A 27,569-nucleotide genomic window follows, 5' to 3' on the forward strand; every position below is an offset into this window, starting at 1 on the left:
ATGGCTCTAGAGGTGTGAATCCGGGAAGTTAAGAAGCTTAGAAGCACATTTTTTAAATGTTTTTTTGCTTTTTTTAAACATTTACTCATTTTTGAGAGTGAGAGAGACAGAGTGTGAGCAGGGGAGGGGCAAAGAGAGAGGGAGACACAGAACCTGAAGCAGGCTCCAGGCTCCGAGCCGTCAGCACAGAGCCATACGCGGGGCTCAAACTCACAGACAATGAGATCATGACCTGAGCTGAAGTCAGCTGCTTAACTGACTGAGCCACCCAGGCGCCCTGCTAAGAAGCATGTTTTTAACCAGGGAGTGTAACCAAAACTGTAAAAGAGGAGCTATTAAAAGGGATGAGGAGTGTGAAATTTGGGAGCAAGTGTGGATTTGAGATGCCTAGAGGCTTCCATGCGGTGATGTGCAGGCAGTTGTAAAGGCAGAGTTGAGTTCTGGCAATAGATTCCGGAAATCGCATGTATGGAGGTAGATGTGATCACAAGGGAGAGAAAAAGAGAAGAAGCACCCAGAGAGGAGAGAGAGCTTGAAGATAGGAGCTAAGGAATGGGGTCCCAGAGGAGACAGGAGAGGGTTAAATCAAGAACAGACACGTGGAAAGATGCTCAGCATCACTCATCATCAGGGAAATGCAAATCAAAACCACAAGGAAATGTCGCCTCACACCTGTCAGAGTGGCTAGTGTTAAAAAGACAAGAAATAGCAAGTATTGGCAAGGACGTGGAGAAAGGGGAGCCTGTGTGCATGGTTGGTGGGAATGTAAGTTGGTGCAGCTGCTTTGAAAATTGGCGTGGAGGTTCCTGAAAAAATTCAAATAGAAATATCATATGACCCGGCAATTCTACTTCTCAGCATTTACAGGAGAAAATGAGAGCACTAATTCAAAAAGATATATGCACTTCTGTGTTTATTGCTTCATTATTTACAATAGCCAAAATATGGAGGCAACCTAAGTGTCCATCCACAGATGACAGATAAAGATATGATACCTGTGCACAATGGAATATTACTCAGGCAAAGAAAGAATGAAATCTTGCCATTCATGACAACATGGATGGACCTAGAGGGTATTGTATTACATGAAATAAATTAGACAGAGAAAGACAAACACCATATGATTTCACTTATATGTGGGATCTTAAACAAAAAAACAGAAAAAGACTCATCAGTGTGGAGAACAAACTGGTGGCTGCCAGAGGGGAGGTGGGTGGGAAGGGTGGGCGAAACGGGTGTAGGGGATTCACAGGTGCACAGGCTTCCAGTTTTAAAGTAAATAAGTCACATGGATGAAAAGTACACTGTAGGAATATGGTCAATAATATTGCAATAACCGTGTGTGGTGACAGAGGGTAACTACCCCCGTTGTGTTACTTCATTACGTATATAAATGTTGAATCACTATATTGTGTATATAAAAAGGTAAAGGGCACCCTTTAATCACTTGTAAATTATTGTCCTCCTGCGCCGCTTGCACATGGTTTGATTTAAGATGATTTTTTTTTCTTACAAGCTAAGAGAGATCACTTAAGGAAATTAGTCATTTCAGGCGATGTAGTGTTTGACTCATATTGGCACTCTGCAGTGTGAGCTTCTGGACTTGGGTTAATGGAGGCGAGAATCTCAAGATTTGTGAAGGCTGTTTTGTGACAGTGATAAACCAACATCACATAGTTGCCTTATTTTGCTTTCACTCTCTCATTCAAGAAAGAGGGGAAATGGTGGAAGAAATATGTAATTTTGCCGCCTCCTCCTCCTCCTCCTCCTTTTCCCTCCCCACCCCTGCTCTGTTTTTGTGTGCATTTTTGAAGCTAGTTTAGAAATACAGGTTATTTTAGCTGTGCTGCCCTTCACTTACAAACCTGGAGAATGCTTCGGGTATCCAGTTAACCATTGTTGAAATTTAAGATGACAAACTCTTGTCCTTTCTTTCTCTTTGTTTCTCTCTCTCCCTTTTAATCTCCCAATATTTTGAGCAGATTCATACTCAAAGGACCGGGGACCTTGGATAGTAAAACCAGTGGCCTCTTCTAGGGGGCGGGGTGTCTACCTGATCAACAATGTAAGTATGCAGCAGGTGGCACCCTCTGCTGCTGCTGCTTTTTTTATTTTTATTTTTATTTATTTATTTATTTATTTATGTTTGTTTGTTTGTTTATTTTTGAGACAGAGAGAGAGCATGAACGGGGGAGGGTCAGAGAGAGAGGGAGACACAGAACCCGAAGCAGGCTCCAGGCTCTGAGCTGTCAGCACAGAGCCCGACGCGGGGCTCGAACTCACGGACCGTGAGATCATGACCTGAGCCGAAGTCGGACGCTCCACCGACTGAGCCACCCAGGCCCCCCCCCCCTTTTTTTTTTTTTTTAAAGTAAGGTCCATACCCAAACATGGGGCTTGAACTCACAACTACCAGATCGAGAGTCACACGCTCCACCGACTGATCCAGGCAGGTGCCCTGGCACCCTCTCTTCTTATTGGCTTTTCCCTGCTTCACCCTCCTCCTTATACGATTTTTTTTTTTTCATTGAGAGCAGGTGTTCCTTTCTGAAATCTGCATTCAGAAGTGTGAGGTGAGGTTGGGTGTGAGTTGGCTACTATTCACCTTACTGTCAGTAACCTCTTCCTGTGCCAACAGTTACCTTATGGCTAAAAAGTCACTTGATCACATGTTGAGGAAGAGCAGCCTTTGGGGTCAGCAGAAAAGAGGTTCCTTTTCTACTTTTAGCATATTGTCATATTAATTCCTCAGCACTAAGCATTCATTGGTAGGACACACATTTGGTTTCTCTTGTGAACAGAACTGTGGGTTCCTGCCCTCAAGGTCATCGAGGAAATTAACCTTGGTGTGGTATGGAATTCTTGACGCTATTTCTGTATCTCCCTCTCTCCTCCTCCTTCTGCCTTATCCTCTTCTGTTTTTCAAAAGTCATCAGTATCTTGATTCTTTGCCAAATCCTCAAAGTTGTTTGTTAAGTCGAGTACATATACAGAGTAAATAAAATGTCAACCCCAGCCTCACTTCCTAGACTCTTTTTTTTTTTAAGTTTATTTATTTTTGAGAGAGAGAGAGAGAGAGACATAGCATGAGAACGGGAAGAGGCAGAGAGAGAGGGAGACACACAATCTAAAGCAGGCTCCAGGCTCTGAGCTGTCAGCATAGAGCCCGACGCGGGGCTTGAACTCGCTGTGAGATCATGACGTGAGCCGAAGTCTGATGCTCAATCGACTGAGCCACCCAGGCGCCCCTCACTTCCTAGACTTCTAACGGTAGTTTTTAACCTAATATAGTTGATTTATGTTTCTTTTCTTTACAATGTGTTTAATTCCCATTTTGATATGCTTCACCCTCACATCGCCATCTACCCTCCCTTCCACATTCCATTACTGACTACCTTTTATATTTCAGGGTTTATACAATTATGTTATCTTCAATAACTGTGATTTCATTTCTCTGCTTTATCTTTAAGTTGAATAAAAAACTTAATTAAACTGAGTAGAAACTTCACAGCATTGAATTCTGAAATTTCACCAGCATTTCATTCTGGGTCTTTTCTCATTCTTACTTCTGGACATTTGGTCAACCCTTTTAGTCTGGAAACTAGTGTTTTTCTTTGTTTCAGGAGAAATTATCCATTTTTTTTATCTTTGTCTCTGCTACTAGAACTCTTTTTTGAGGCATTCTTCGTCTTTTTTGTCAACTTGTCTCTGATTTTAAATTCTTGATTCTCCCCCATCTTGATCTTTCTGGATCACCAGTTTGAGCTTTATGTATTTTAATGTTCATTTTATCTACTGTATTTATGTATTGGCTATCATAGTTTGTAGAAACTTTCATTTTCTGATTTGCCTTTTTGTTTTCTTTAATAACAGCCTGTAGTTGCTTAATGGATTAATGGATACAGTTTGCCGGTTGGCCTTAGTAAGAGTATCAGTTGAAAGTTTTTTAACAGTTCTCTTCTGTTTTGTGTATTTTCTTGGGATTGCCTTTTCCCCCCCATGCTGTTGGGCTTTCTCAGTTTCAGTGACCTTAGATGTTGAGTTGTATTTGTGAACAAAAGACTAGACTGATTGAAATTGACTGCTGACCTAGGTTTCCCGTACTGTCCTGTAGGAGTAATTCCCTAGTAGTTTCTCCCTGGACAGGAGGCTAACTCAGTTTTGTGCAAGGGCAAACTGTGTTGACTCACAGGCTGGGAGTGGATGGGAGTGAGGAGTGTGTTTCTTTCTGTCCACCCCTGCCAAAATAGAGCAGGCCTTATTCTGAATACGGAGGAAGATTTTGGTGATTTCCCCTCTGGTCAGCACTACCTTTCCTGTCTTTTCCTCTGTGTCTGTTGTAGGGATAGAGTGGCCTCAAATTCCACTCCTCTGTCAGATCTCTCTACCGACACAAGACGTCCTCCCCAGAGTATCATCGTTAGGTTCTATTCTGAGGGCCAGGCTTTGGGTGTTGGAGGAGGGCCACTCACTTAATTAAGAATTAATTACCTGGTTCTTGTTCCTCGGCCCACTCCTGGGCCATGTTTGTTCACTGCCAGCTTGGAATTTCTCAGAGGCTCCTTGAGATCACCCTCACCTCTGTTATTTTCCTTCTTCTGCTCTGTTTTCTCAACCTGATCCCATCTGCTTTCTATCTTTCAGGGTTTCCTTAAACTTTTGGTCTCTTATTGGCTCCTTTAAATGTTTTCTAGCTTTGTTATTATTTCATTCTTTTAAAAACCTCTTCACTGTCCTTCCAGTGGGACTCTGGAAGGGAAGAAAGGGAGTGTGTGTGGGGGGGGCAGGGGGGAGGTCAAGTACTCTGTTTTAAATTCCCCAATTCTCTTTTTACATGGTCTGAGCTATTTCCTACACGTGCAGAAACTAACTTTCTGAGAGGTCTTTCACATTGAAAAGTCCTTAAATTCAGTCTGGACTGAAAACTGAGCAATAATAGCAATAATAGCAGATCTTACGTGCTACAGAAATACAGGATCTGGTTCTGGTACAGCAGCTACTCCGGCCTGAGCCCCAGGCTACAAGTGCTGTTACCTGGCCCCGGGTCACTCTGGAGGCCCTTTTCCCTGGAGTGTCCTGTGACAGAAGGCCCTGGTCACATGCTTTGGATCTCTCTTTTCTCGTTTCTGTTCTGACCTTGGCGCGAAGGCTCCTGTCGGACAGCTTTTCCTTCAGCTCCGCGCCAGGGGCTCCAGTGTTGTTTGAATCTCATAGATGGCACTGGTTTGGGTTTGGGTTTTAGCTGCCAAATGGAATTGCTATTGAAAGTCAACTGTGGTACAAGTTTGCTTTTTATTTTCTTAGACATGAGTCAAAAAGAATAGGATCTATTTCCAGCTCATCTGGGGCTTTTTTTCTTTTGGAATGCTCTTTTGCCCTAGTGATTTGTTATTTTGAAACCAACATCATAAAGGATAGAAAAGTTAAACTTTCCTCAGTGGGGCTGAGAACCCCGTGCCCTGACTCTTCCCTGGATGGAGTCTCCTAAGGAGGGTGACAAGTCTTTAGAGAATGCATTTGGCAGGCTCTCGTTCTCCCTCCCACCTCTCCCTGGGCTGAATCCCTAGAGACCCCCTGCGTGGATCAAAGTACTTGGCAGGACCCTTTGCCTCCCTCCTCCTCCTCAGTGAGGCTTTGGAATGAGTCTGATTCTTTGAGGCATTTGGTGGAGGTGCCAGACAGAAGCCTGGGAAGATGCCAGCAGGCACGGGTTGGGGGGGGGGGGGGGGCTGGCAACATGTGGACATAATGGGAAAATATTCCCATTTCACTCCCCAAACTGGAATTTTATCACCTTTTACGCAGGCCTACAAACCATGTAGTTAATACTCTTCTCTCTCTGCTTATGCACAAGGCCTCACCATCCCCTCTTTTCCATACCTGGATCTTTTCCCATGGAATATGTGACCCATTAGGCAACTGGATGAAGTAACTCTTTCCAAGGCTGCTGCCTGCTTTCCCTTCAGATTTGAGGGGGAGGGGGCCGGAGTGCTCAGGCAGAGAGGGTCTGTGAGCTGAACTGAAGTGAGCGGGTGCGGGACTTGGGGGGTGGGTGGAGTTAGGTGTGAAGGCCAAATAAAAATACCTTTCCCTGTCTTCCCCACTGGAGAGGGGCTCTCACTAAAAATTCCCAATAATAGTCATAACCTTTTGGAAAATATCTGCAAACAGCAACTTTTACCATTACAAGAACAGGATAAAGGATAGAAAAAGCGTTACTTTTATGAAATACTGAAGAGAGAAGTATGAGCTCCTGCAGACGGAAGTTATCTTGGCCAGTCAGCTACCTTCCTCTCTTATGATGTGCTCTATTAACTCTAGAAATACAGCCCAGAGGAGCAGAGCTCTGTTTGCTCCATCTCCCTCCATGACTAAATGCCGTATTTTCCCAATTTAGTATATTCAAGTCGAGGAGGGAAAGCGCTGGCATTTTCTGATTAAGGTGTGACTTTGATAATGGAAGTCAGATCATTCTTCTTTGTCATTCTTGCCTCACACATTATCTCATATTAATGTTTTCTTTGAGATTTTGAAGTAGCAGGGGAGTATTTGGTTTACTCTATTTACTCTGTGAATATAATTCTGTATAGCTCTCTTGTTTCTATTTGTTTATATGTTGTTATCTTAAGTGCTCTCTTATTTTTTTTCTTCATTGTTCAAGAAATATTTAGGGAGTCCTTGCTGTGTGCCAGGTGCTGCCGCTCCTTGAAACCTTTTGAGGAGTAGGGATTATCTCTTAATGCTAACACTGATACTAAGCTAACGTATCTTCGTTATAACTCGGTGCACGGCTCTGAGCGGAAGGGCGTGTGGAGTGCTATGATGATGATGCAGGCTGTTGGGTTGTGGAACTTCGTAGAACCCTAGAGGCGCTACGGAGTTTGCACTAAGAGTAATAACTGATATTTCTTGAGCATTTAATGTGTGCCTACCCCTGTACCTTCCAAATATAGACCCAGGTAGTCTTTAGAAGAACCCCATGAGGTAGTTACTGTTATTTCCTTGGTAAGTGGTAGAGTCAAGATTATAATTCAGGTCTAGCTGATTCCAGAGCATAACACTCTTAACCACTGTACCACTCTACCTTACAACAACTTAACAGATACCATGAGATTTAGTCTTAAAGTCCATTTAGAAAAATGGATGTATTTCCAACTTTCCCAACACTTTAGATCTTGCTTTAGCATACATTGGAGCTTGGACTTGAACTCATTTGAAATGAGTCAGTTGGGGATGGGTGAAAAGGAAACAGGCTTGAAAATATCAAAAGGCTTTCGTTAGTTGCTTCTTAGCAACTCATGTAATGTATGTAACGCTACACAAAAAAACTATACCCAGACCCTTCTCTTCTTCGTTGAGGTTACAGTTGAATTCCTGGTGCAGGTAGAGATGAGAGGTTCAGACCATGGAACAAATAGTAAAGTTACCTAAATAATGTGCGAGATTATGTTATGCATAACCCAGGGGACAAATGTGTATGACGAGGGAGGGAAGAGGGGAAATGGGTAAGGACAGTAGATGTGTTATGGAATGAAGATGATTACCAGTGTAGTCTCTGGTTCAGAGGAAAGTTGGGTGGTCGATATCTGTTGCAACCTGTAGGTGTTACTCAGTGGGAAGAGGTCTGCAACTTTATTTTAGGTTTGGAACACAGACTTGAGGCTTGTTCCTTTGTGCTATGATTCATCAGTTCTTACGCACTAACTCGACTCCAAATGGAGATAGCACTTGTGAGAAAGTGATCACGAAAAGTAAGGGAGTCTGGAAATGGTGTGGGTGCTCAAGTCCATGAGTATGAATCAGCAGTGATTGTTGCCATGTCCGTGTGATGCAGGGAGATGGGTTGTGAAAGTTGTGTTCTGAGTGTGGGACAGCAACAGTGGGAAATGAGAGGGGAGTCTCTTTCTCTCTTGACCCTGGGGTTGCTCATCATGTTTGATATTACGGGCCACAAGGTTATCCTTATTTTATGTAGTATTTGGGGGTAGCAAATGCACTGCTATAAAGACAGTCTTTTGAAATTGGGGGACAGTATTATAGGTCAGGACTTTGGGAAAAGATGTGAATAGTACCTAAGAGTTAAGCCTCCGAGGCAGACTGCTTGAGTTCAAATGCTGCTCTGTCACTGTGTGACATCTGTAATATTTAGATGGTGATATACCTGCCTCGTAGGGTTGGGGGAGGATTAAGTGAAATAATACTTGTGAAAAACTAGAACAGCGCTAGACACATAGCAAATGTTCATTCAGTGCATTTGTTAAATTGTATTTTTTTCTGCAAATTTTAATCGTTACTTCTGTTGCCACTACCGTAGCTGTTATCATTACAGTTATTACTATAGCCACTTCCCTTTTGGACTCCTTTTGTCCTGGATAGATTGTGGTGGCTTCCAGCTCGTTTTTCTGCCTTAATATAATCCCACACAGAGTTGTGCTATTCCCTATATTTTAACCTTACTATTTACTTAATCAAGAATCCATAATAATTTCCTGCTTCCCACCATGTTCAGACCAACTTAACCCTTGTTGGGGGTTCGAATCCCTTTGCCAGCGGGGTCTCCTAATATTCTAACCATACCTTTTCATTATTCCCCAGGTCTGTCTTTTAGCCCCAGGTCAGTGAATCTGTCTCCTGTCCTTTCTCCTGAGCTTTGTGCCTGCCATCTTTCCACGGCAGCTTCCTTTCCTTTCTACCATGTGCTCAATAGCTTTCAATACTCACTTCTGCACCTACTTTTCCAGGAAAGGCCTTCCCTGACTGATCATCCCACTAACTCGTCTGCACTTCTGTTTTGCAGTCTCATGTCTTGTGCTTGCAGATATGCTGCTTTGTGTTCTTTCAAATTACATATTTTGGGGCTCCTGGGTGGCTCAGTTGGTTGAGCGTCCGACCTTGGCCCAGGTCATGATCTTGTAGATTGTGAGTTTGAGTCCCACATCGGGCTCACTGCTGTTAGTGCAGAGCCTGCTTCTGATCCTGTTTCCCTCTCTCTGCCCTTCCCTTGTTTGCATTCTCTCACAAATAAACAAACATTAAAAAAAAAAAACAAAACCTCTATATTTTGCTGTCCCTTTACCTAAATATTAAACTCTTCAGAAGTAGGGATTAGGCTCTGAGGGCAGAGATTGTGTTTTGTTCATCACTGTATCCTAAGTACCTTATACAGTATCCAAATACTCATGATTATTTGTTGTAGAAACAACTCTTTTTTCATGGAAAAACTCTTTAAAAGGGCTAGTTCAGTCTTGGTACGTAGTGGCATAGGACGTACAACTGATGAGTCCATGAAACATCCATCCCGTTTCCCAAATGACAGGATCCATTGTGGAAAGATCTGTAAGTTTTCTAAGCAACTTAATGAAAGTCTTCACTTAAGAATAATGGTAGTATTTAGGGGCGCCTGGGTGACTCTGTCGGTTAAGTGTCCGACTTCGGCTCAGGTCATGATCTCACGGTCTGTGAGTTCAAGCCCCGCATCAGGCTCTGTGCTGACAGCTCGGAGCCTGGAGCCTGCTTCAGATTCTGTGTCTCCCTCTCTCTCTGCCCCTCCCCCGTTCATGCTCTGTCTCAAAAATAAACATTTAAAAAAAAAAAAAGAATAATGGTAGTATTTTAAAATTTCCATCATCCTTTACACTTGGGAGAAAACACATTTTTATTTATTTTTTAAGTAGCTTTATTGTCTTGGCATGTAACTATTTAATATCATGTATATAAATCTTTAAAGCTGTTATGGCTCTATTTATTATGTGACAAGTGCTGTGTAAATTTATTTTTCACCCCTACTGTAATTGGATATCCGTAGTGTTTCTAAGTGTTATGTGGCCAGTTGAATATAGAGGTAGCTTGTAGGAAAACTTGTCTTAGAGTTTTAGTTTGCCATTTTATCATTTCTAAAAGGTCAAGAACTCTGCTCCCTTATTGTAAATTAGGATTCCTTTGCATTTCTGTCCTTTTATTCTTTGTCTTTACTCCATAGCCGAACCAGATTTCCCTGGAAGAGAACATCCTGGTCTCCCGTTACATTAACAACCCCCTGCTCATAGATGGTGAGTTGAGATTAGGCTGTTGGCTGGACTGGGCTAGATCTTGCTAATTTTAAAACATATTTTCACAGTCTTCTCTAGTAAGCCTTTATGAAGCTAGTGTGAAGTTCTTGGCAGCTGTGGCCCCAGAGATGAGGCTGGTGCCTTCTGTACCTTGTGGGATTATTTTGACAATGAAATAGAAATGAATAGAAAAGCAAATGCTTTATAGCACATATATGTGCTATACGTACCACAGCACGTGTGGTACGTCTATGTAAGCTCTCTTTCACATTTTATGTGTGTGTGTGTGTGTATATATATATATACACGCATATATATGTATACATATATACACACATATATATATACACACACATATATATGTATACATATATACACACACATATATATGAAATATATAATTATTCTCAGAAGGCAAGGTGTGCTGCAGGCAGTGTGTGTTTTGTTGGGAGATTATTCTTTCTTTCATATTTCTTTGTTACATTGTCTTGTTCGTCTTACAACAGAAAACAAATGACCTGCATTTTTCCTGTGAACCCCAATTTTTTTTCTAGATTTCAAGTTTGATGTGCGCCTCTATGTGCTTGTGACTTCCTACGATCCCCTTGTCATCTATCTCTATGAAGAAGGGCTGGCTAGGTAAGAGACTTTTGGGGGAGGAGGGGTGTTTATCAGAGTGAATCCATTAAAGAGTGTGTTAAGATCAGGCTGTTTCTCTCTTTTGTGTTCAACTCAGAAAAATAGAGTGTACCCAGATGGATTTCAGATTACAGAAAATCAGTCGTGTTACTTTAAGCTGCACTTGTATATCCGCAGGTGGGAATAACCATCTGTATGTAAACACACACCTTTGCCAGCCGGGCTGTAGGATCACATTGTACATTTTCATGCAGTGGCAATTGTTATGGTGACCCTGGGGCATTAAGCTAATTTGTCATTGTTCTTTACAACTCAACTAGAAAAAAAAAATCCCACATTTATTACCTCTTACATACCAAACATTCATTTCAATGCTCACAACAGCCTTACAGTTGATGCAGTTTTGCAGTTGGGACAAGGGAGCTTGGTCACTTTTTGGAGCGCTTCCAGCCAGATGGTGGTGGAGTGGGATTTGAACTCATGGATCTGACTCCAGAGCTCATGGCCTGAGCTGTTTCATGCCTCTTGTATTTTGGGGTCATTAGCTGCACCCCACCCCCCACCCCCACCCCCCCCAGCAAGTAATATGCTTCACAGTGATTGTTTATACGTTATTTTGTTTCTCTTGAGGTACTTTTTAGGTTTTAAGGTAATGTGACTTACTTACAAAATTGAGTTCAAGTTGTAATAATCTGAAAAATTTCCCCCACAGCCACAGAATTTTACAAGTAATAATATTTTCATAGGCCCTTTACATTGTTTAAAATAAATATATAACTTTGCTGTGCTTGTGTTCCTTTCCCCCACAAAACTAGCATTTGCACTGTATAATATATATTTACTAGCTCGCTTACCGTGAAGTTCCTTTTATGTGAGGGGCCTTATAGGGCACAGCAGTTCGGGGGGGGTGGTGCTTTGTACCCACGGTCAGCCATGACAAGCTAAAAAGCATGGCCTGTGTGTGTTTGTGTATTTTAGAAAATGCACTTGGAAGATGGGAAATCTCACGGTGTAAAAGCAGGCTACCTATTTAAGTTTAGTTACTTTGACACATGCTATTGTACTCTGGAAACTTATTTTAGAATACTTTTTTAATTACATCACGTACCTAAATTCTTTGGTGCATCCTATGACTAGAATCAGAGGGTGAGCTCGGTTAACCAGCTTGTAGCTGGCTGAGCCGTGCCTTCCTTTCACCTCTAGGTGGCAGTGACAGCATTCATAAACATTGTCCTCTTCTAAGTTGAGATGTCTGAGTTGGAGCCTGAGGAACACTGGAGGCTACTGAAGCTCCATGGTTCTGGACTCCTGTTCCTCGAATATTGAATATCGAGGAGGGGGACACTAACATTTCTCAGTTTTTAGGTAAAGGGCTGAACCACCATCTGAGTGCCAACTGACTCCTAGCTCTGATCAGATTTTCACAGGCAGGAAGTTTTCTGTGGTGTTTAGAGGCACGTGTGTTCTCCTACTTTGAAGCACAGGTTTAAAAGCTGAGTCCCCATCCTCTCTAGATTAAAAAGAAGGGAAGATATACCCTTACTTCTGCTCAGGTGAGCAAGGTGCTGAGGGTTTTCCATTTTGTAAGTTAAGATGATCTGAGCTGCCCTTGTGTAGCGTGAGCGTCTCCACTCCCTTCCCTCCCTCTGTCGTCACCCCATCGTGCCTCTTGTGCCCTTCTCAGGGGCTCATTACGTTCTGCCACAATTTGAACTTCTTGAGTAGAGAAAAGACCTCAAGGTATACCCACTGTTTCTCAAGGATATCATACCAGCATGTTTGGCATATTGCTCCCAAGACATTGCATTCACAGTATTTTTTTCTATTTTTATTTTTGAGGAGAGAGAGAGAGAGACATGGAACACGAGTGGGGGGAGGGGCAGACAGAGAGGGAGACAAAGAATCCAAAGCAGGCTCCAGGTTCTGAGGTGTCAGCACAGAGCCCGATGCGGAGCTTGAACCCATGGAACGCGAGATCATGACCTGAGCCAAAGTCAGATGCTCAACCAACTGAGCTACTCAGGCGCCCCACATTCACCGTATTAATAGCCCTTTCTATTGGTAAAATTTGGCATAGCTTTAAGGCCTCAGTGGCTCAGATATGAAATGAGAGCAATACCAATGTTTATTATAGAATTTACTACCGATATGCCAGTGCTTTGGCTACTGGGTGTGTGTTGGAAGTCAGAATCCACTGAATCGAATAACTGTCTTCTCTTGCCTCCAGCAGGAACTGAGTGCATGTATGTGTGGGTGTGTGTGTACTGTCTTTTAATGGATGCTTTCCCCCCCCCCCCAGAATAATTTAGAAGACAGCTTTTTAAAAACTTAGTCCGAATTGAAGCAAATAATAGGACTTTTGAGGACTTTGTCACAGTTAAGCTTAAAGCATTGGTGAATATAAAAGCTTGACCCAAGGACGGTGCAGTATGTCAGGCTCTTAGCAAGTCTTGCTGGGCTACATTGCTCTGCACCATAACTTCCAGGTGCCCAAGTTCCTGTATCTTTTTTAAAAAAGTTTTTTAAATGTTTATTATTTTGAGAGAGAGAGAGACAGTGTGAGCAGGGGAGGGGCAGAGAGAGGGAGACACAGAATCCGAAGCAGGCTCCAGGCTCTGAGCTGTCAGCCCAGAGCCCGACGCGGGGCTCGAACTCCCAGACCGGAGATCATGACCTGAGCCGAGGTTGGACGCTTAACCGTGAGCCACCCGGGCGCCCCTCAGGTTCCTGTGTCTTAACTCACTGTGTATCTTGGCTTTCATCTACTTTTTAATCCTCAGAATCCGCTCAACTGTGTCACCACATCCAGCAATAGTCTGTAGCTTCTCTGGATCTGCAGCCTCTAGTAATTTTGAGTCACGTGTGTTTTATGTAGATGTTACTGAAGATAAGCAGTTTGGGATGAGATCACCAGGCCATTTTACTTCGAGGCTCAACAAGGAAAACCATAATTTTTCCTAAAGAGACAGCCCTGGCAGCAGATATAATTGGCTTCCTCGTTAGAAAAGAAGGGTCTTATCCCATAACACTTGTTTTGGGCCTCGAATTAATGCTTAGGCAACATAAAGATTAAATTCATTTCACAAGACTGTTTTGTGAAGTAAATATTTTGTGTTAATTCTTGACCTTTTTAAACTTAAGAAAAAAGACCAGAAATAGTTTCTTTTTAGAGTCATAATTTCCAGGTGTCCTTGTTGATGTTTTATTAACACAGGAAAACTGTCATTATTTTCTTACACCTGGGCAAAATATTGAGATGTTTAGAAAAAAATTGTAGTTGGGCCCAGCATTTTGCCCCAAAAGGTCCACCCTACTTTTGAGTTTGACGAGTATGTTCTTGCTTTGCACCAGCAGGGGACACTCAGTTTCCAGAGAGGGGCTCCATTCTCTACCAAAATGGTGTAGATTCTCTTTTCTTGTCAGAGGTGGAATCCAAAAAGACTTTGTCCTGGATTTTACAGTTTTCCGTGGATCCAGTATGTGGTCTAAACGATCTGACAAGGCCCTTTTTGAGCCGGAGCTAATAGCCAAATTTTCACTGAAACAGGAAAAATAAAAAGTTAAAAGAAATTAGAACAGAATGGACTTGAAAAGCAAATATGCTGTCAGAGACCCAAAGATAGGTAGCACTCGCCACGTGGGGAAGTGAAGGTGCCCAGCCAGGGACCGGAGACTCCCATCCTCACTGGAGGTGGGGGGAGAGGTCCCTGAGCAGGCCCCACTCAGGATCTGCCTTTTCTCTGCCTCAGTCGTGTTATTCAGTGGAAATTCAGAAAAGACCCCAAAAGCATTAGTAATGCCTTTGCCTTCCTCCCCGCCCCCAGTTCCTTCTTCAGTAGCCTTCCTTGCTAATTAACACTGGCTCCGCAGGGATATTTACCTTTTCTCTGCTGGATTCCTGCGGTTTTGAAAGAATTCAGGTACTTGCTGGTTGCCAAGGAATTCAGATTACCTCACAGGCTGCACACTGTCCAGAATCTCTGCCACAGCAGCGAGGGGGGTTGGGGGGGGTGGTGTAGAGACAGCAACAAGGGGAAGAAAACCCTCTCCAGTGCTCATTGTCACCCTCCCTGGCAGGCCCTTGCTGTTTGTGAAGTTTGAGTCATTTCTGGCTCTGAAGACAGGGGATCAGGCTGGTAATCCCCTCCCAGACGGCTCTGTGGGGCGCTGCCCAGTCACTGCCCCACTTTGGCAGTCTCTCTCTCGGCTGCAGCTGGTTGACAGCAGATCAGAGAGCTCTCGGGCCTCTTGTTCTCTTCCATAAGATTTTTCTGGGTCAGGCCAGGATGAAACCCAGTGGCTCCTGGCAAGGCTGCTTGAGGTGCTGTCTCTTCGTCCTCCAGGCCTCTCTGGCTCGGAATGGCTACACCTGCTGAAAGATAACTCCTGTGCCACAGCCAGGATCTCCACAGGGCCGGCCTCCTCTTTCCTTTGTGCATTTGGACTGAATGTGTGTTAGATTATGTGACTATCAGAGGGGAGGGACCAAGTGTCCTACATCCAGATTAGCCATGACTCTGGCTATGGTGCAGTATCTTTGAAGAACAAAACAGTTTTTGAATGGAGGAGGGGAGTTTAGAGGATTCCACGAATTCTGTGCTTTCCTTCCTGCTTTGCTTCCATACTGGTGAAGTTCCTGGGACAAGCAGCTCAGGTGCAGCTTCAGTTCATGTTATCCAGTACCTTCTATGTGTCTAACACGGGAACCCTGCCTTCACACAGACACTCGAGTTTTAGACAGGTTGTTACCATTGTCTCCATTCTCACTGAGAAGCATTAGAAGTGTGGCTTCTGACTTAAGAATTCATTGTCAGAATAAAGTTAATCTATATATGTTTCAGTGTGGTTAAAAAAAAAAAAGCATATGCTTCTCTCTTCACCGGTAGGCTATGAAATAGTACCCAGAATTTCAGATTTGGCGAAGAAGTAGAGGCTCCCCATCCCCCCTCTTTTTTTTTTTTCTGTCATTAGAGCTTTTTATAAATCTTGATTTCATTAAGAGGGAAGTTCAAGACTCAGTGCATCATGTAGATTTCAGTATGTGTTAGGAGCAGTATTTGCAAACTTGGTCCTGGGGTGGCTAGTAGGGAATTACCTCTTTAAGATTGTGGCTAATAAAGAATTTGTGTTGAAGCTTTCTGACCTCAACAGGCTGAAATTTGATATGTGAAGGTCTAAATCAGGAGGTCACAAACCTAAAGGCTCACAAGGACATTCACTGAAAAAGTTGCTCTGGTGGAAGCTGGAGATCACATGTGCCACTTAAGGGCATTTACTATTCAGTGCCTGCAACTCGTTGATATGTGGTGGTGCTGTGGTCTGAATGTTTGTATCCCCCCCCCCATTCATATGTTGAAGTCCCCCCCCCCCCCGCACCCAAGGTGATGGTATTAGGAGGTTAGGTCCTTGGGAGGTGATTATGCCATGAAGGTGAAGCCCTCATGAATGTGATTAGTGCCCTTTTATAAAAGAAGGCACAGAGAATTTCCTGGCTCCTTTCACCATGTGAGCACACAGCCGGAAGCTGCAGTCTGTCTGCCTGTATCTTGATCTTGGACTTCCCAGCCTCCAGAATGGTCAGAAATCTATTTCTGTTGCTTATAAGCTACCCAGTTTATGGCATTTTGTTACAGCGGCCCAAATAGACTCAGACAAGGTGGTATTCCAAATCTTTTGGTTTTTTAAGGTTGGCTGAAAATCTAGGTTTTTACTGAGAAACTTACTTCTGTTTTAATTTTAAAACCATTTCAGACTTCTAGAAAAGCTATAAAAATAGCCCAGAGTTACCTTTTGCCTTTCATGGAGAGACCCCATTCAGGTTTGGCCAGTTATCCTAATAATGTTCTCTATAACAAAAGGATCTGATCCAAGATCACATGTTATATTTAGTTGTCATGTCTCTTTAGTCTTCTTTAGTGTGGAACAGTTCCCATAGTCTTCCCATGACTTTTATAACCTTTGCATTTGTGAAGATTACAGGCCAGTCATATTTTAGAATGTCCCTCAGTTGATTTACCTGATATTTTTTTCATGCTTAGACCCAGGTTCATTATTTTTGGCCAGAATAGCACAGAAGTGATGCTGTGTTGTCATTGCATTATATCTGATGGCCCACGATAACTATTTAGTGGTTTTTTTTTTTAATTAAAAAAATTTCTTTAATGTTTATTTATTTTTGAGAGAGAGACCGAGAGATAGACAGAGAGACAGAGAGACAGAGCACAAGCCAGGGGAGGGGCAGAGAAAGAGGGAGAGACAGAATCCAAAGCAGGCTCCAGGCTCTGAGCTGTCAGCACAGAGCCTGATGTGGGGCTCAAACTCATGGACTGTGAGATCATGGTCTGAGTCCGACGTTTCACCAACTGAGCCACCCAGGTACCCCTATTTAGTGGTGTTTGACCACTTGATTAAGGGGGTATCTGCCAGATTTCTCCACTATAAAGTTACTTTGTTTTTCCCTGTGTAATTAATAAGTATCTTAAAAGGAGATATTTTGAGACCATGTAGAGTCTCATTCCACATCTAGTTTTTACCCAGTGATTTTATTTTTTTATTTTTTAATTTATTTTTTAATTTACATTCAAGTTAGCATATAGTGCAACAGTGATTTCAGTAGATTCCTTAATGCCCCTTACCCAGTTAGCCGATCCCCCCTCCCACAACCCCTCCAGTAACTCTGTTTGTTCTCCATATTTATGAGTCTCTTCTGTTTTGTCCCCCTCCCTGTTTTTATATTATTTTTGTTTCCCTTCCTTTATGTTCATCTGTTTTGTCTCTTAAAGTCCTCGTATAAGTGAAGTCATATGATTTTTGTCTTTCTCTGACTAATTTCACTTAGCATAATACCCTCTAGTTCTATCCATGTAGTTGTAAATGGCAAGATTTCATTCTTCTTGATTGCCGAGTAATAACTCCATTTTACACACACGCGCACACACACACACACACACACACACACACCACATCTTCTTTATCCATTCATCCGTCGATGGACATTTGGGCTCTTTCCATACTTTGGCTATTGTCGATAATACTGCTGTAAACATTGGGGTGCATGTGTCCCTTCGAAACAGCATTCCTGTATCCCTTGAATAAATGCCTAGTAGTGCCGTTGGTGGTTGTAGGGTGGTTCTATTTTTAATTTTTTGAGGAACCTCCATACTGTTTTCCAGAGTGGCTGCACCAGTTTGTATTCCCACCAGCAGTGCAAAAGAGATCCTCTGTCTCCCCATCCTCGCCAACATCTGTTGTTGCCTGAGTTGTTAATGTTAGCCATTCTGACAGGTGTGAGGTGGTATCTCATTGTGGTTTTGATTTGTGTTTCCCTGATGATGAGTGATGTGGAGCATTTTTTCAAGTGTCAGTTGGCCATCTGGATGTCTTCTTTGAAGAAGTGTCTATTCATGTCTTTTGCCCATTTCTTCACTGGATTATTTGTTTTTTGGGTGTTGAGTTTGATAAGTTCTTTATAGATTTCGGATACTAACCTTTTATCTGATATGTCATTTGCAAATATCTTCTCCCATTCCATCGGTTGCCTTTTAGTTTTGCTGATTGTTTCCTCCGCTGTGCAGAAGCTTTTTATTTTGATGAGGTCCCAGTAGTTCATTTTTGCTTTTGTTTCCCTTGTCTCCGGAGACGTGTTGAGTAAGAAGTTGCTGTGGCCAAGGTCAAAGAGGTTTTTGCCTGCTTTCTCCTTGAGGATTTCGATGGCTTCCTGTTTTACGTTTAGGTCTTTCATCCATTTTCAGTTTATTTTTGTGTATGGTGTCAGAAAGTGGTCCAGGTTCATTCTTCTCCATGTTGCTGTCCAGTTTTCCCAGCACCACTTGCTGAAGAGACTGTCTTTATTCCATTGGATATTCTTTCCTGCTTTGTCAAAGATTAGTTGGCCATACGTTTGTGGGTCCATTTCTGGATTCTATATTCTGTTCCATTGATCTGAGTGTCTATTTTTTACCCAGTGATTTTAATATCCATTGATGTTTCTTGCCTGAATTATTACTATGACAGTTGTTAAATGATGATTTTCTAATTCCATCATTCCTTTTTTCTTTTACTATTTGGCATTTTGCTCCAAGGCAGAGCTGTCTCTTCTTCCCATTTATTTATTCATTTATTTATTTATACCAGTAAGGATTCCTATTTTACTTAATGGGTTATGATGCTTTGCTGTCAGGATTTATTTTAATGTCATAGTGTCTCAGATTTGGCCAACAGGAGCCCCTGTAAGCTGGCTTTTGTGTCCTGTCATTTCTTTGGTCACCAGATGTTTCAGGCTCATCTTGTTCTTTCTCTGTCCCAGCTCTGGAATCAACCATTTTCTGCAAGGGGCATTGATTGCTTTTAATGGAGAAGAGTATTTAGGAATCAAGATGTGAGAGCTAGATAAGCTCATTGCTCTGGGGTGTCTCTGCTCCAGGTCCTTGAAATGGGCAGACCTCAGAAATCTATGTTTGTTATGTGTTCATGTACACATATACACACTGACATCCATATTTACTTTCGTAAAATGTTTCCATACATTGAAAAGCAAGAATTTATACTAATACCTCCCAATTCTTCAAAACTACAGGGTTCATTCTAGTTTTTCCCTTTCCTTGTTTTTAGTCTCTCTTCTCCAACAGTGAGAAATCTGACTCCCATTATCTCTAACATATTTATATACTCAGTTCCCTTTTGTGTAGCCAATCTCTCAACCACCTTGGCCACCGCCCCCCTCAGATGCCCTCCTTGTGTGGATTTTTACCCCTGTGAGGCCGCCACGCTACACGGATAACCTCCTTGTACTGCCTGTGGGCTGCCTTCCTATCCTGTCCATCTTCCTTACGTAAGCGCTGGCTGCAGGAAGGAAGGTCTGATTTTTAAATGTTGGCCAAGTCATTCAAGTTTTTTTTTTTTTTAAGTTTGTGGGTTAATCAGAACTTGATTAGTAGGCCAGTGGGACCTTTGGTCTAGACGATACGAAGGAAATGTTGGAAGATGGTGACCAGAGATGGAAGTGGTCTGTTTAATAGGGACTTTGGTGAGAAGCGTGGTATCTTCCTGGCTTAGCAGGAAAGATGAGCACACACACCTACGTGGTCTTCCACGTTCTCCGTCAGGCTAAGGAAATAGTGTAGTTTTTGGCTCTTTTGATAACTTTCCATTGAGCTTAAGTTTTTTTGTTTTTCTCTAATTCTTGCTTCTTACACTCTTTAGAGACCCACTCTGTGACACTAATAATCTTGTCCTTGCTGGAGTTGAGAATATAAATTCCTCAGTGAGAAGGATGATTAGGAGGAAGAAAACTTACTTTTTAGAGATGCAGTTCTATTGAAAAAAAGGGCGTAAAAATGACAGATGTGTGGAATACCAGGTGACTCAACCGCCAGGCTTTTGCCAGGCTTTTCTTGTTGACCAGGTTAGATCAGATACTCTTATTGAGAAGAGATGAAAACCCTCTTTCTCTGAAGCAGAACCCTTTCCCTCCCTCTCAATCATTATTCTTCTAGGGGAGAGGATGGCAGGAGGTATGTCACTGTGAGGTAATGTCTGGATGAGGCAGGCAGCCTCTGTGGGGCCGCGTGGGTCCTCTGTGCATTTCAGAAGGATTCAGAGAATGATGGTCTCCTGCTTGGTTGGAGAATGTCTACAGAAGCAAGATTGGGATACACAGGCAAGGTTTACTCATCATGGAGTGGCATGGTTAGAAGTTAGGTGGTAACTAGTGGAAGTTTCTGAAAAAAATCACAGGTCCTTCTCACACACAGATAGATGGTCATCAAGCCCTTGTCCCTTAGCCGTACATGCCTGGTCAACATTTTCTCTTTGTCCACATCCTTCTTCCTGTCTTCATGTTTGTTTATTTTAATTTTGGGTTTTTGGCGGGGGTTGTTTTTCACTTCTCTTTCTTTGGCTTTTGTATATTTCTAGTACAGGGAATTAGGAAGAGATAGTGGGTGGGTGAGAAGAAATAGAGAAGAGGAAAATTTTTAAATGCTGCCCTTTAATGTGGTAAAAATTCATGTTGACTTCATAGTCTGAGTAAGCATATGTAAATAATTTGTAAATCATATGAAAATAAACTTGTGGCCGTCCAGGATTTTTTTTCACACACTTGGATATGCCTCTTGGGAAAACCACTTTAGTGAGGGGTGATATGGTTATAGTGGTATGTAAACAGGGGTTGATATTTACCATAACCATTCGACTCGAGTGTCCTTTTGTTGATGTTGAGCATCACTGGAAAGTTTTCTCTTTCCCTGGTTACTTCCTTCAGAGGCACGTATATTTTATACTTTGGTCTTCTTTTGACAGTAGTCCAGGATATCAAATTGCTGCTCTGTTTTCAGTGGGTTCCATGTTTAATCCCTCTGTCTTTTGCCTTCATTCCAAATTCAGGAATTGGTCTCCTACGCTATGCTCATAGTTATGTTGTCCTGCAGACCTAGGTTTTGTGTGCTGTTGATGTTGCCATTATTGTTTTCCTAAAATGAACTTTATAGGTCAGTTCTGTTATTTCTATAGACGTGTATTTTAAATATACCATTCTGCTGTCATTTTATTCTTTTTGCTTAATAGTTTCCATAGAATGCTATGGTGCCAGCACCGTATAGGCGCCCCATAGGTGTCTTGACCAGCAAATGCTCTGTCATCCACAGCGTCGTGTACACAATTTCCCAGGCATGGGTAACTCTGTTTTCGTTTTTCATCCTTCCTGTTTGTCTAAGGTTCTATCAGAGAAACAGCATCTTGTGGTTAAGAACATGTGTTGTGGAGTCAGTGTGATGGGGGCGGTGGGGGGTTGGAATTTATGTATTTATTAAAGTTGTTTTCTTTGAACTTAACATTACGTATGGAAATGCAACACATTATTACAACAGCCAGATTTGCAAACAGCAATATTGTGGGTGAGAAAATAATTCAATTTAGGGAGAAATGATTGTTTCAACATTTAACCAGATGTATAAGAGACAACAACATTGTGACTAAGAGCATGCGTTTTGAATTGGACAGCCTTGATTTTGTTACTGGCCATGCTGTTTCCTTTTTTTTTTTAAGTTTTAATTTAAATTCCGGTTAATTAACGTACAGTGTAATATTAGTTCCAGGTGGACAATATAGTGATTCAACACTTCCATAATCACCTGGTGCTCATCACAAGTGCACTCCTTAATCTCTCTCTCTCTCTCTCTCTCTCTCTCTCTCTCTCTCTCTCTCTCTCTCTTTTTTCCCCTTACCTGTACAGAAGCCTTTTGTTTTGATGAAGTCCCACTAGTTTATTTTTGCTTTTGTTTCCCTTGCCTCAGGAGATGTATCTAGAAGTTGCTATGGCTGATGTCAAAGAAGTTACTGCCTGTGTTCTCTTCTAGGATTTTGATGGTTTCGGGTTTCACATTTAGGTCTTTCATCCATTTTGAATTTATTTTTTGTGTATGGTGTAAGAAGGTGGTCCTGTTTCATTCACCATGTTGCCGTCCAGTTTTCCCAAACACCGTTTGTTTAAGAGACTTATTGTTTCCATTGGATATTCTTTCCTGCTTTGTCAAAGATGAGTTGACCGTGCTATTGTGGGTTCATTTCTGGGTTTTGTATTCTGATCCATCGACCTATGTGTCTGCTTTTGTGCCAGTGTTATACTGTTTTTGATGATTACAGCTTTGTAATACAGCTTGAAGTCTGAAATTCTGATGCCTCCAGCTTTGCTTTTCTTTCTCAGGATTACTTTGGCTACTTGGGAGCTTTTGTGGCTCCGTACAAATTTTAGAATTGTTTGTTCCAGCTTTGTGAAAACTGCTGGTGGTATTTTGATAGGGATGGCATTAAATGTGTAGGTTGCTTTGGGTAGTATAGATATTTTAACACTATTTGTCTTCCAATCCATGAGCATGGGATGCTTTTCAATTCTTTCATCAGTGTTTTATCGTTTTCAGAATATAGGTCTTTCACCTCTTTGATTAGGTTTATTCCTAGGTATCTTATTGTTTTTGGTGTAATTGTAAATGGGATTGATTCCTTAATTTCTCTTTGCTGCTTCATTATTGGTACGTAGAATTCTTTGCAACAGATTTCTGTTTGTTGATTTTGTATCCTGAGACTTTACTGAATTCGTTGATCGGTTCTAGGAGTTTTGGGGTGAAGTCTTTTGGGTTTTCTATCTATAGTATCATGTCATTTGCAAATAGCAGAAGTTTGACTTCTTCCTTGCTGATTTGGATGCCTTTTATTTCTTTGTGTTGTCTGATTGCTGAGGCTAGGACTTCCAGTACTACGTTGAAGAAAAAGTGGTAAGAGCAGACATCTCTGTCTTACTCCTGACTATAGAGGAAAAGCTCTGTTTTTCCCCATTGAGGATGATTATTAGCTGTGGGTCTTTCATATACCGCCTTTATTATGTTGAGGTATGTTCCCTCTAAACCTACTTTGTTGAGGGTTTGTATCAAGAATAGATGTGGTACATCCATTTGGACAAGTGATTTTGGACAAGTTACTTAATCTTTCCAGGTTACATTTTAGTTTTTATGTCTACCCTAAAAATCAGATATAATATTACCCACTTCAGAGAATTGCTTTAAGGAATGAATTACATATTATATATGAAACACCATGGGAGTGGGCATTTATTAAGCACTCACTGTTAATGACGTCACCTTCCTTTTATTAGTATCACACTGATCCTGAGTTCAAGCCTGTATTTCCTTGAACCCCTGTTCCTGGCATTTAACTTGTGTCTTTTCTATCAGGTTTGCAACCGTGCGATATGATCAAGGAGCCAAGAACATTCGGAACCAGTTCATGCACCTGACAAACTACAGTGTGAATAAGAAGAGTGGAGACTATGTGAGGTACTGGCTGCATGCGAGCCGAGCGCCAGGAAATCAGTTTCACGTGCAGGTGCCGGAAATGTGGAAAGTCAACTTGTTGCACTCCATTTATCTCCATGGAACTTACAGGAAGCTGTCGTTTAACGTAGTTTTGAGGCATATCTGCTATTGCTTCTCCGTTGCTTGCCCAGTTACGGCGTCCCCTTTCTCTACCAAAATAGGCCTTCCCACATTTCGTCTTCACTGTCTTTCCTCACTTGACTTAGGGGTGGGAATTTAATAGGCATATGGAACTTTTTAGAAGACAAGAAATGAGGTCATTTCAGCACTTGGCAAAATGTATCAAAAGCTTAAAAAATATTGGTATCCTTTGACCCAGCATTTCCATTTCTAGGAACTTAACCTTAAGAAATAACAAGAGATGTGCGCACAAGATCAGAGAGAAGAATGTTCATGACTGTACATTGTCAGGTGGAAAAAGCAGGTTACCAGACACTACTTTCAGTTTAAGTTCTTTTTTGAACCTATAAGATAACTAAAGCTGTTTATTTTTGCTGAGGGAGAGAAAATGTAAACTAGGAGGATATATACCAAAATGTCAACAGCGCTTAACTATAGCGGATGAGATTATGGGTGGGTGACTTCTGTTTTCTTCTCTGCACTTTTATGTATTTCCTAAAATTTTCTAAAATAAATGCTTGTATGATCAGAGGGAAGAAGAGTTAGGAATAAATTAAATGAAGAAAGAAATGAGGCCATCTCAGAGAACGATTCAGTGGGAGTACCAGCACAGCTGTGTGGAAACATCCCTTCTGCTCTGTTTTCTTTCATCCTGATAATTTTGCCAGAAAGTGGAAAAATAAAAAAGAAACCCAAACAGTCACTTTCTACTCAGACTAAAAATAGGTGTCTAGAAAGTCCAAGGAAAGAAAGAAAAGGACTCTGGAAGTGATGGCATAGTTGCCAAGGCTGTGTAGATTTCACGGAGTGTCCTGTGACCAGTGTTTTGGAATTGAAGATACCCTACCGTTCACCCTGGAAGATGAGCAGACATGCACCCAACTGGTGGGTGGTGGGGTGGTGGTAGGGAATGAGGGGGCATCTGCAAAACACAGTTTTCCAGATTGCAAGACCTTTCCAGTAGTCATGACAGTGTACCCCATTTGGCAGTCTGCTGCTCTGGTGGTGGGGCACTTCACTGATTTTATTGTTGCTCTCACGGATTCTGCCTTCAGCGATACCTCAGAGGGTATCCAGAAAAGCTGTGTGGAGAGCTACCACTAGAGAGGAGAGAGCCTGCTTCAGATGCTAAAGCAGTTCCATGCTAGGTTAGCTCATTAGAATGTTATACTACTATTATACTTATATATAATTATACTTATATAATTATACTTATATATAATATATAGAATGTTATACTATTAGTTCACCGGCCAACCAAGACTCAGTTCTGGTCTCAAAATGGGATTAGAAGTTGTTTTGTGGGCTCATATGACTTTCACCTCAAACACTAGGTTAGTATCCCCAAACGTGTCATTCTGTTCATGTATCGTGGCCACTCTTAAATTGTTTACATCCTTTCTCACATTGCTTGCACTCGTGATACATAATAATCGTTTGCTTAAGGAAGAATTTGCTGCCTTTTCCCCTGCCCCGCCCCCCCCATAAGAGAAGCTATATGCATTGTCATTAAAAAATAAACCAGTGGTAGAAAGGGATATATGACAAAGGGACTAAGAATAGGTGCTGAGGGAGCACCGCGGGAGGGAGCACCTTTGCAGGAGGTCCGCAAAGGGAATGTTTTCCTGAAGATTAAAAGGACAAGTATTTGTAAAAAAAAAAAAAAAAATCTGGTTTCTACAGCCAGGCCTATTTGCATGTGTGACTTTGGTCCATTCCTTTGTTTTAGTTGTGATGATCCAGAAGTGGAGGATTATGGGAACAAATGGAGCATGAGTGCCATGCTTAGGTATCTGAAACAAGAAGGTAGAGATACAACTGGTGAGTACCAGGCCTTTTTCCTTTGTGATCTCTTTTTTCTGTATAACCTCACTGTGCCTCTCAGCATGCATCATTCTCTCTAATTCTGGTAGTGTCTCTGAGACTTCTGACAGGGTCGTTGTTCTTTTTGTTGTTTTGTTTTTAAATTTTTTTTTTAATGTTCATTTATTTTTGACAGAGAGAGAGAGAGAGAGAGACAGAGCATGAGCGGGGAGGGGCAGAGAGAGAGGGAGACACAGAATCTGAAGCAGGCTCCAGGCTCTGAGCTGTCAGCACAGAGCCTGACTTGGGGCTCGAACTCACAGACCGTGAGATCATGACCTGAGCCGAAGTTGGACGCTCAACCAACTGAGCCATCCAGGCACCCCAGGGTCGTTGTTCTTGATGTTGATTTTTCCTGCCCTATAGAAGATGGAAAACAGGCTTTCTGTGACGCCCCCCTCCCCCCCCAATCCCTTTTCTTGTTTCTAGTTTGGAAGGCATAACTTTGTCCTTTAACCCTAAGTGAATTTATCCTTCTTGAATGTTGAGCTGCGGACTGAAGTACTGTCTTCATATTGGCCCTGAGTTCAAATTTTTCGAAGTTAATCTGCCTCATTCATGTTGAATTGGGGAATGAGCAGTGTCAAGTCTGAGTACAGGGCTTGGAATCAAAATGGACACTACTGGCTGAGCCTTGAGCAGAATGGGAAACAGTGTGCAAGAAGGCTTAGCTCAGTCCACAAAGGGGAAGGGCGATGGAGAAGCCTGAGAAGGGGGAAGTAGGGCTTCTTTTCCATTCCATGTCTGTCTTTTGTCATAGGATGCCACTTCAGTACAACCCCTGCACCCACATTCTTGACTGTGTCACCTTATTCATAGATAATGCCGTCTCCTGGAGTACCTATTTGCAAGACCGCCACCTGGAGACTTTTTGGAATGAGCACATGTGCTTTTACAATCACACCGTGTTCCAGAATCCAGTTTTTCTACTCTGTACATTATAGTGTCTCTTCCTTCTTCTTCTTCTTCTTCTTTTTTTCTTTTTTGTAGCATTGATGGCCCATGTGGAAGACCTGATTATTAAGACTATAATCTCTGCTGAACTAGCTATTGCTACAGCCTGTAAAACCTTTGTTCCTCACCGCAGCAGTTGTTTTGGTAAGGAGACTCACGAAGCTTAATATGTTGTGTGAAAAGGGGCTTGGGAAGTTGGGAAGGGATCCTGGGGTAGAGAGGCTCTGTGATTCTACAGAAGTAAGAATGTGTGTGTGTGGCGGGTTTTTCTTTCTAAGCTGAGGTGGCATATGAGGGTCCTACTAAGAGGCCAGTGGTGAGCTTAGTTGGAGGTCCCCTGAGGACTCACAGGCTTTCTGTGCGGGAAGCAGGGATTGGAACTAAAGTGTGGGTCTCTCTGTCAGAGTGCAATCAGAAAAAGCCTGCAATGGACTGTGCAGGAATCCAGCTCTAACAAATATATTCCAGAGCCCCTTGGCAGCCAGACTGGGAACCGTTCCAAGAAGCTCTGGCTGGTACCAGTGTGTGCTTTCTCCCAGTTTCCAATGACTCCTCCTTTTTGTTTTAGTCTTCTTTCTAGTGGGTTTCTGCCCCCCCTCCCTTTTTTTCCCCTCCTCTTCCTCCCTCCCTCCCCTCTTCTCCCACCCTTAACTCCCTGATTGCACAGAGAAGGAGTAAGAAACAGTTCACAACTCCTGGATCAGGAAGCCTGTTGCCTACTGACCCACTGGCTATGACTGGCACCGAGGACACCTGCACACTTTGCTTTCTGTGTGGATGTGCACTGTGTAGTGATTGCCAGTGTGTCTGTAAAGTCAACTAGGCTTTCAGCAGGTGTTAGGCTTTGTTAGTAAAACACACTAGGGTTGTTGCTGGGGGGATAATGAAAGTAATACAGTAGTAAGGATATCAGAGTCATGGCTCGCTCGGGAGTCAGGGTAGCAGGAAAGTGAAGAACATGGACTTTAGAGCCTGACGGACGGAATTAGTGTGAAAGCCATTTGCACCCCTTACTTGTTTTCTTATTTTCAGCAAGTTACGCCAGTCCTGTTTCCTCCATTATAAAATTGTACTAATG

The 27,569-nt window shown here is 42.3% G+C and overlaps 1 protein-coding gene and 1 long non-coding RNA gene across 17 annotated transcripts in view; one reads left to right on the plus strand and one right to left on the minus strand.

Moving 5' to 3' along the window:
- TTLL5 (tubulin tyrosine ligase like 5) overlaps positions 1 to 27,569 on the plus strand; it is a 282,100-nt gene that overhangs the window by 30,754 nt on the left and 223,777 nt on the right. For all 16 annotated transcript variants that reach the window (XM_053224740.1, XM_053224738.1, XM_053224742.1 and 13 more), the window contains exons 7-12: positions 1,983 to 2,065; positions 9,980 to 10,049; positions 10,604 to 10,688; positions 23,414 to 23,515; positions 25,404 to 25,495; positions 26,528 to 26,635. In XM_053224740.1, the coding sequence (XP_053080715.1) occupies positions 1,983 to 2,065; positions 9,980 to 10,049; positions 10,604 to 10,688; positions 23,414 to 23,515; positions 25,404 to 25,495; positions 26,528 to 26,635 (540 nt within the window). The remainder of the gene's footprint in view (positions 1 to 1,982; positions 2,066 to 9,979; positions 10,050 to 10,603; positions 10,689 to 23,413; positions 23,516 to 25,403; positions 25,496 to 26,527; positions 26,636 to 27,569) is intronic.
- LOC128316080 (uncharacterized) lies at positions 12,979 to 15,184 on the minus strand. Its single transcript, XR_008299542.1, has 2 exons — positions 14,569 to 15,184; positions 12,979 to 14,226 (listed from the first exon to the last, which is right to left on the minus strand). It is a non-coding gene; the product is annotated as an uncharacterized LOC128316080 (long non-coding RNA).

Source organism: Acinonyx jubatus, chromosome B3 (genome assembly GCF_027475565.1).
Source record: "Acinonyx jubatus isolate Ajub_Pintada_27869175 chromosome B3, VMU_Ajub_asm_v1.0, whole genome shotgun sequence".
NCBI classification, from domain to species: domain Eukaryota; kingdom Metazoa; phylum Chordata; class Mammalia; order Carnivora; family Felidae; genus Acinonyx; species Acinonyx jubatus.